General features: G+C 42.1%; 1 protein-coding gene across 1 annotated transcript; it reads right to left on the bottom strand.

The window, feature by feature from the left end:
* Nucleotides 1-4,243: 4,243 nt before the first annotated feature.
* Nucleotides 4,244-8,883, bottom strand: IL22 (interleukin 22). Its single transcript, XM_045867393.1, has 5 exons — nt 8,698-8,883; nt 8,191-8,256; nt 7,923-8,066; nt 6,965-7,030; nt 4,244-4,321 (listed from the first exon to the last, which is right to left on the bottom strand). Exons 1-5 carry the CDS (start codon nt 8,881-8,883, stop codon nt 4,244-4,246), a joined length of 540 nt encoding a protein of 179 aa, XP_045723349.1.
* Nucleotides 8,884-9,222: the final 339 nt, after the last annotated feature.

Genomic DNA, 9,222 nt, shown 5'->3' with positions numbered 1-9,222 from the left:
AACCATGGACAGAAAACACAGAATGATGCTACCATGGCTTTAAATCAGGGGATCTCCAGCAGACTTCACATGTCAGAGGTTATCAGCAAAAGTGGGCCAGGTAGGGTGTGGATGGGTCTCCTACAGGGTGGATGTTCTCCGGGAGGTGACATCTCTTGTCTGGCTGTGTCAGAAACTATGGAATTGCTTTGTATTTAGCTTTTTTAATGGATTTCACTCCATACCATCAGCAACATCACATTTCCCATAATTCTTGTGAGGCATTTGGTGGTGGGAAGTGTTAGTGGATGTCAGCTGCCCAAACTCAAAAAGGAGAAAGTTAGAGTCCAGAGTGTTGAGGCAGTTGCTTATCAGCTCATATTAGGTTAAGGTCCAAGGCATGGTGTGAGCCCAAATCCTATTAATTCACTAAGCCCCTTATCTGCTTATCTGCTATAGTTCCTATTTTTATAGCTGTTCACATGACCTAAATTAAATATCATGAATTCCTTCTTCCTCCACTCATTCCATTTTCCCTTTACCCTCCGCCTGCACCTCCATTGGACAGGGTCCTTCACCTGGTAAAGTGACTTAAACCCTCATTCCTATAAAAATGGAGTTCTTGGGGCGCCTGGGTGGCTCAGATGGTTAAGCGTCTGCCTTCGGCTCAGGTCATGATCCCAGGGTCCTGGGATCGAGCCCCACATCGGGCTCCTGACTCAGCGGGGAGCCTGCTTCTCCCTCTCCCTCTGCCTCTCCCCCCGCTCATGCTCTCTCTCTCTGTATCTCTGTCTCCAATGAATAAATAAAATCTTAAAAAAAAAAATTGGAGTTCTTGATGATCCTGTCTTTTTCAACTGATGCAGTTCTCCATTGACGAGACTATTGAGTGAATTGACAAGACAATCCAGTCCATGTCTTTGGTCCAGTTACAGTCTACCCAGCCCTCATGGTTTAGCAGCAATACAATTTTTTTTCTCTTTCATTTATTTTATTTTTTTGAGGTAATTAGGTTTTTTTATGTTCAATTAGCCAACGTATAGTACATCATTAGTTTTTGATGTAGTGTTCAATGATTCATTAGTTGCATATAACACCCAGTACTCATCATCACACATGCCCTCCTTAATGCTCATCACCTGGTTACCCCATCCCCCCACCCCCCTCCCTTTTGCAACCCTCAGTTTGTTTCCTGGAATCCAGAGTCTCTCATGGTTTGTCTCCCTCTCTGATTTCTTCCTGTTCAGTTTTCCCTCCCTTTCCCTGTGGTCCTCTGTGCTACGATTTTCTGTTGGTGATCAGGATCCATCATCCTAGTCTTCACCTGTTTTTTTCAACAAAACATTTTTCAGCATTCCTTGAAAGTATGTATGTGCATATATATATATATATACATATATATGTATATATATATGTTTTGGGGATTTTTGTTTGTTTGTTTTAAGAGAAAGAGAGCACAAGCAGAGGGGAGGAGGAGGGGCAGAAGGAGAGAGAGAATCTTAAGCAGGCTCCACACTCAGCACAGGAGCCCCACGTGGGGCTCCCCATCTCACAAGCCTGAGATCATGACCTAAGCCGAAATCAAGAATCGGAAACTTAACCAACTTGAGCCACCCGGGAGCCCCAAAAGTATATTTTAAAGATAAAGTCACTAGAGCTGTGGTTGCCTCAGAGACAATAGGACCTCAGCTTTCAACCCTTGGTATCACTGCTTCTCATGAATCTTGTGTCTTCACTCAAATCTTGAAATCTTGACCTCTTTTTAGAACAAAATCCCGTCTGTCCTTACTTATATGAAGCATTGCATGCTAGTGAATAATATAGTGTAAATGAAGAACCAGAAGAAAAACTAACAGATCGCTTTTCCTCTTAGTGAATCTGACCTATATGTAGCCCTTATTTCACAGGCAAACCAAACCAAGTGTCACAGAAAGGGTCACACGCCAGTTTTCTCGGGCTCTACTCCCATCCTCCCCAGTGCAATCATCACCTCCCCTGTAAACTATTGTGCTGACCTTGCTTCTAGTCTAACCCCTCCTAGACTTACTCCCCACCCAACACCAAAGTGATCTTTTTCGATCATGAGTCATACTAAGTTTTTCCCACGCTCGAAACCCTCCAGCGGCTTCTCACCAGTCCTAAATGCTGGCTGGTGTCTCTGGGGGCTTATGTCTCATGCAGCCTCATAGATTGGTCTTCCTGAGCACCTGGGTGTTGCCGTCTGCTCCTGGGGGAGGAGATACCTAAGGCCTCTGCCAGTGCCAAGAGCAAGAACAGTGTCAATAGCTCCAGCCAAATGCTGCCCACAGCCACTGGCGCAAAGGAATTGCTCCAGCAGGTACTGAGGGTTATGTCAAGACTCCCTGTGAGGAATCTGGACTATCTCACGTAGCTGCAGAATTTGCCAGCACTGCCCTTTGGAACTGAAGAAGATCCTGGTACCTTACGCTTTTATGTTCATTAGCATCCAGAATTTTTAAAATCTCTTCATTTCAGACCCCTTGCCCTAGATGGAAGCATTCATGAATCCAATTCTAAGGACATTCTTCCATTTATGGCTCAATTAATAGAAGATTACTCCATAATTGGTCAAAAATAAGTACAATCCCAAATTTTGCTAAGTTATTACACTGAGATGCATTTGGAGAAAGAAAGAGTCCTACACCCTGGTTTATCCCAGAAGTAATTATAATTCTATTATCTGTGAAGCTTAGCTTTGGGACCTGTCAGCATTTGCAGCCCACAGCCAAAAAATATTAACTCTACTTTACCCATGAGTGAACCTGCAATTTACATGTGTGCTCACCAATCACCACCAGCCTTGACCTACTCCTACAGGAACCTGACAACCAATTGGTGAGTGACCTGTACAATAAACCCGGGGTTCCTGACTTTTCAGAGAAGGAAACACCGTATACAGTCGACCACTGACCCACTGACCTCTCCTGACCACTGACTTTCACTTTCTGTGGAAAAAAATTACACATCCCTCAATGCTGATGTCACTTGTCCATTCTTCTAGACAGAACCAGTCCAACTCTCTCTACTGCTTCTCTCTTCTCTCTACCACTGCACAAATTTCGAAGACTCCCCAGACTCAGTCCACTTCCCCTTTACTTTATTTCCTGACTTACAGGAAAACTGAAGAATGCCCTCCCTAATAGATTCAAACTAGAGCTAAAGGAGCTCCTCCCCAGCAGAAACCACTGTATTTGTATTTCTCTGCTGGCAATAGCACTCCGTTCTTTTATCCACAACTGCTAATGAGGCCAATGGATTCTTTTTGGTGTCTTACTGTGTTTCTTTCAGAATTACATGCTGACTCAACATAATACATCTATGTAGGCAATATAGCAGAGAGCCCAGAAATCAGATAGACCTCGCTCGAGACAGGTCCACTACTTATAGTTACCCCAATGTTTGTAACATGTCTCTGATTTTCCGTTTTCTCAACTTTAAAATAGAGCTCATACTAACAGCCAATTAGCCAACATATAGTACATCATTAGTTTTTGATGTAGTGTTCACTGATTCATTAGTTGCGTATAACACCCAGTGCTCATCATCACACATGCCCTCATTGGCTTAGAGTCAAGAACAAAGTATATGAGATCCTTGGCCCATTTAGCAAATGGGAATGATTACATGATGATGATGGTGATGGTGGTGATGGTGATGATGATGATAACAGTAAAGAGACACAAATCACAAAGACACAAGATGTAGGATATCAAAGTGTTTATTGAGGTCAAATAAACATAGCTCCATAATTACTGTCATAAATATAAATATTAGCTTTATACTTAAGTAACAATATCATATGCTTCTATAAATAAATCCATGTTATTAAAATGACATAAATAAAATGTGTACTGACTATAATAAATAAACTCATAAATATAAAGTATTGATCCTGGAAATGAAATTACCTAGGGGTTTTTTTTCCCTAAAGGAAGGGGAAGTAATCTTTTTTATGGGAATAGACAATTGCTTTAAAAAAATCAATTTCTGTGTCCAAAACACCAACTACAATAAAATGTTATCAGTAATTCTCATTAAGCTTGGAAGGTCTACCTTCTGGTCTTCTGGACACAGGTGACATTGTTGTCTTTTTAAAGCTAAACAGGGATTTATTTAGAACCCACTCATGATTGTAAAGTTTGGCTTCCCATTTTCCCTTTGGTAAAAGAAAACCTGTAGGGGATCTTGTTGCTATTTCTTACAGGCAAGAAGGGTTAGTCTCTGTTTTCCAGCTTTGCTCTGGTTAAATGCAGGCATTTCTCAGGGCTATAAACAGCAAACTCAGTTCTCCAATTGCTTTGATCTCTCCATTCTCTCCAAGCTGTAAAAGTAAGAAAACACGAGTATTTGAGCATTTATACCATGCTTTTTTAAAAAAAAAAAAAAAAGATTTTATTTATTTATTTGAGAGAGAGAGAATGAGAGAGAGAGAACACCTGAGAGGGGATAGGGTCAGAGGATGAAGCAGACTCCCTGCCGAGCAGGAAGCCCGATGCGGGACTTGATCCAGGGACTCCAGGATTATGACCTGAGCCGAAGGCAGTCGCTTAACCAACTGAGCCACCCAGGCGCCCTATACCATGCTTTTTAAAGAGGAACAAAATAGAAAAAGATGGTGAAGTTGCTGGAGACAGAAACCAAGTTTTTTCCTTTTTGTAAAATAGTCTTAATAATACCCTTTTAGCGAGACTATAATATGATTTGCCATAGACCTTAAAATTATGGCTAATTGAACTGAAAGGGCACCAGCAGGCACCGCTCTCAATTCCATCTACACTAATAAAACTGTTTCAAGTCACTTCCTCCCCAGAGCAAGCAGATGGAAGCTGTGCAGGCATCTGCGGGACCGAATGCCCCCCATTAGGCCTGGTCCTGCCTTATCCCCTCGCCGACAGTCTATGACCAACTAATTATAACAGCTCAGCTCACACAGCTTTGAATCAAAACTGCACATTTACCGGTACACGTGGGTTTTTTCTGTTCCCACCTCTCTAACAAAGGGAAAAAAATACAGGTGTTCACTTTTGTGGGGAAAATACCAAATAAGTCCCATTCAGTTGCTTTAATTAGTAGAAAGCGGATACACATTCTAAACACCACTTCTTTCCTCCTCCTTCCAAGTCCTATGTGAGTGAGGCTTTCAGACTCCATAGGAGAGGAAGGTAAATTCAAGTCCAAAGCATCCTCCTCTGAAATTCCTCTAATCTATTAAATTTGCTGTAGATTCTTTCAAGGAAAACCATAAGCCATCATTGTCCTTGATGCTTTGTTCTCCTTTCTCTTCCTGCTGTCTCCCATCATTCCCCCTTTCATACTTCCTTGCACATAATGCCAAACGGTACTTCTTAGATCTCAAAGACGCCCAAGAGCATAAAGAATGCTTCAAGTTCTCTTGCCCTACTGTCTATCATGCATTCTACCACAGCCTGCTCTCTGCTGTTACCTCCAGTCTCAGAGAATTAACATCTCCAAGACCGCCCTTCCATTTCAGCCAGTGCTGACCAGTTTCCCCTCAGGTTGAGCTTCCTCAGAGTAACATTTCTCTCTCACCTATGCTTTCTGGAGCCACTGGGTTAAAAAAAAAAAAGCATAACCACTCTTCCACATGGCACCTTATTGCAAATGTGAAAGTCAATTCTCTTAAAATGGGTTAAAAGCTTTAAAATCTATTTCCCCACATGGATCCCCCTCAGATGTTTCTCCCTCACACTGCATTTTTCTAAAGCCAACAAAGTAAACCGACATCAGGAATTCTTCAAACCAGAAGTGCAAAGCACTTCTTGGCAATGGCGTCCTAATATTCAGCCCTCCTCTCCTGGGTAAGAGACCCATGACAAGAGAATTGATCTTCACAGTGAAAGACTACAAAGACTTCAATGATCACAGAAATGGTCACATTCATTAAATCATGAACGGGAAGAAATACTTTTTTTTTTTTAAAGAAACATCAAGGTGGAAAAAAGGGAAGATTGAGGTTACACCTGTTTCTAAAAATTCCATCAGCTAGAACCTTCATGCTGCTAAGGTTTAATTGTACCCGCTTGCAAAAGCATCACTTTTGCTGCTAGTAATCATTCCTCTGGTTTTTGGATGAGTCACAACTGCTAGTCTGAGCCTTCTACTAGTAGTTCTTTTCCCCAAATAGGCCATGTGATAGTATCATTCTCTGTACAAATGCACACTAGCCTACGCCAGATAGATGCTCACTGGGGACATGAGGGAGGGAGGAAACCAGAAAGGAAGCGGAAAAGAGAGAGGAAGAAAAGAGAATTTCCAGTTCAGACTTGCATTCACTCTAATAAATCCATTCTATTTGAAACTCCATAAAAGAAATTGGGGGTCGCTCACTCTTGCTTTTAAATTAAAATCAATAGCTGTTAGGTATGATAATTAAATATAAGTATCAATCATTCCAGAAATTCACCCTATAGGTAAGTACAACTCTTCTGTTATGGTTGTTCTGGGTTTATTTCTCCAAGTTTTAGATCATCAAGTCAATGGCTTCCAAAATTACCTCAAATAAATTTGTCCCCGAGTACTCCTCTGTTTTTAAACAAGTCCTTGTTCAAGTTATATGAATCAGTAGGAATATCGAATTTCCTGAAGAATTAATAATACTAAAACGAACACAAATTGCTGCTGGTAAGAATGCTGGGTGGGATTCAAGAGACCTGCATTCTGGCCCTGGCCCTGCCACTGGTCATGCCCAGAACATGGGGTGATGAGCTTAGAGGACTTAACTTCCCAGCCATTCTATGGTTTGCAAAATTTGGAGACTTATTTATAAATATACAGATATATATAATATATACAGGTATATTATATATATGCACCTAAATAATCAAACTGATGCAGGCGAATCAAGTAGAAAATTATACATAGGGAAAAAAGAAAGAAAGGGAAGGAAAGAAAAACATTTGTCTCTCCTATTTAATAGGTTAGCATTAATAGTTATTAGTAGTACCTTTTTCACTGTGTCCTTCAGCATTTGCACATTTCTCTGGATATGCTGGTCATCGCTCTCAATACGCTACAAAATGAAAACCAGAGCACTTATTTTAATACTGTTGTTCTGAAGCTTTATGAACTCCAGCGTCCCTAATTGAGGTGTGTTACGATGCACCTGGAGTTAAAAGTTCTTAGCAATTTTGCCCACAATGACCTAGATTTCACCAGTGACCTAGATTTTCAGAGCTCTTAAATTCCCTTGGACGCCAAAATCCAGTCATTTCCCTTACATGGGACCTCTCTTCATCTTTGGGAAATCCTACTGAGGTTTAAGTTTGTGGAAAGAGTGGAGTGGTTTATGCAAATTCTGTGAAGAATAAAACCCTAACTCTACAAAAAAAAAAAAAAGTATGCTCAGAACAAGAAACAGACATAAAATGAAGAGGCCGTCTTCAATAAATACTAGGTCCCTTCACTCTGCGCACTCCTCTCCAGTCTTTTTTCATCATTTTAAATGTTCAGAGCCATCAAGGAAGGTCACACACCTCTGACTTTGTCACTTCTCCTGACATCCAAGGGGCAACCATCTTTGCCCACCCTGCACTGAACATTAAATCTTTCTGTTACTTTCTCTCTCCCATCCCTTCCATTTATACTCGGGGCATCTGTGTCCACATCTAGGCATTTTCCCTTAAAGTTCCCAACGCCTTTGTCGTCTCACATAACCTGAGTTGCTTTTTCCCAGGGACAAAGGAGCCTTCTGTGCTCTTGTCTTTCAGACCCCCTTCATCACCATATATTCAAAATGTGACTCAATTAAAGTAGTGATTCCAAGTGACTCTTGTGATGGTGTTGCTGAGGCACCTCTTGCTGCCAGCACAGAAAGGGGCAGGGCAGAGAAGGGCTCTAAAGGGAAGAAGGGGGGAAGGCAGGCAAGTAGGAGAGGGTGGAGTTAGGCTGGGAGAAGAACTCACGCATTGGCTTAGCCTGTTGCTGAGCTTGGCCAAGAAGGGCACCACCTCTTGCATATAGGGCTGGAATCTATGGGATTGGGGGAGCAGTACTTCTTCAAGGGTAAAGTTCAGCACCTCCTTCATCAGATAGCAGCGCTCTCCTGCCTGCAGGCAAAAGTGAAACAGCAGGGATCATATTAGAGGGCATCCAGGAGACCCAAACCATCATCACCAGCATCCAAATAACCATGGATGACACATTGCCCTGCTCATCATGACTATGGCTTACATTGACTCCGTGGAACAGTTTATCCCCAATGAGACGAACATCTGTGTTGTTATCTGCCAAACTAGCCTGGAAGAGAAGAAAAGACTAAGTGCCTGGACATCGAAGAGATAGAAGAAAAGTCTGTGAGTAGAGATGCACTCTATCCATTCTCCCCAGAGCAGCCCCATGAAGCCTAAAGAAAGAATTCAGATGTGTGCATGAGTTTAAAATAATGCACAGAGGAGTAAGGGGGAAGAACAATAAGGTGGGTTCATAAATGCGCTTTTTGGAGTAAAACTCAACGTACATATCATCAAGGCCAAAATGGAAGGTCTTCTGGTAAAGCTCAATCTCCAAAGAGTCTCTAAAGAGACATAGGAAATAATCTCTGGTCTGCCAGTGAGGATAGATGAGGATAGATGATGGGTTCTCAAAAATCTTAGTAGCGCTCTGGAGAAATTTTTAGGAACTATTATCAGGTTTCAAGTAGAGAAGATGCAAAAGAGAGAGAGAGACTGAGATGAGTACCTCCTCAGCCAGCATGAAGGTGCGGTTGGTTATATAGGGCTGCTGGAAGTCAGAGTGGTTAAGCCTGCAGTGAGAGCCAATGGGCACAGCTGCTCCTCCCTGCACCCACAGGGCAAGGAGAAGGAGGCAGCTGGAGGCCAGAGTTCCCATAAGGGAAGAGTTCACACATTTCTGCAGGGCAGCCATCGCAGACAACTCTAACTGGAGCAAAGGGTGACTAGAAAAGGAGAACCTGGTATCAAGAGAACAAGAAGCAAAAACATAAAGGCAAACCATTAGGTATCAGGAAGCATATCACATCAAATGAACCCATCTTAGCAAGTTTGCTGAAACACTTACCTGTTTCGATGATTCCGCTTGTGAGGGGAAGGCAGAAGTTGCCGCTTTTATAGCCCCCAAAACACACATTTTTTTAGTAAAAAGTATGACATCAGCAATTATCTAATTTCCAGTACGGTCTTCTGAGAACTACCTAACCACCACAGGAGCCCACAAAACGCCACCTCCTATTTTTCCCACCTTGAA

This window comes from Mirounga angustirostris, unplaced genomic scaffold, assembly GCF_029215605.1.
Source record: "Mirounga angustirostris isolate CCGP_5_RB_7025 unplaced genomic scaffold, mMirAng1.0.hap1 SCAF_5, whole genome shotgun sequence".
NCBI classification, from domain to species: Eukaryota; Metazoa; Chordata; class Mammalia; order Carnivora; family Phocidae; genus Mirounga; species Mirounga angustirostris.
Note: the sequence above shows the minus strand (reverse complement) of the source record. Positions and strands in the feature narration are given on the sequence as shown.

Excerpts from the sequence above, each read along its gene's own strand:
- IL22 (XM_045867393.1), bottom strand. The coding sequence starts at position 8,883 with ATGGCTGCCCTGCAGAAATGTGTGAACTCTTCCCTTATGGGAACTCTG. Across the intron at positions 8,257-8,697 it reads CCTTCATGCTGGCTGAGGAG|GCTAGTTTGGCAGATAACAA; the intron begins GTACTCATCTCA and ends CTTCTCTTCCAG. Across the intron at positions 4,322-6,964 it reads TGAAGGACACAGTGAAAAAG|CTTGGAGAGAATGGAGAGAT; the intron begins GTACTACTAATA and ends TTACTTTTACAG.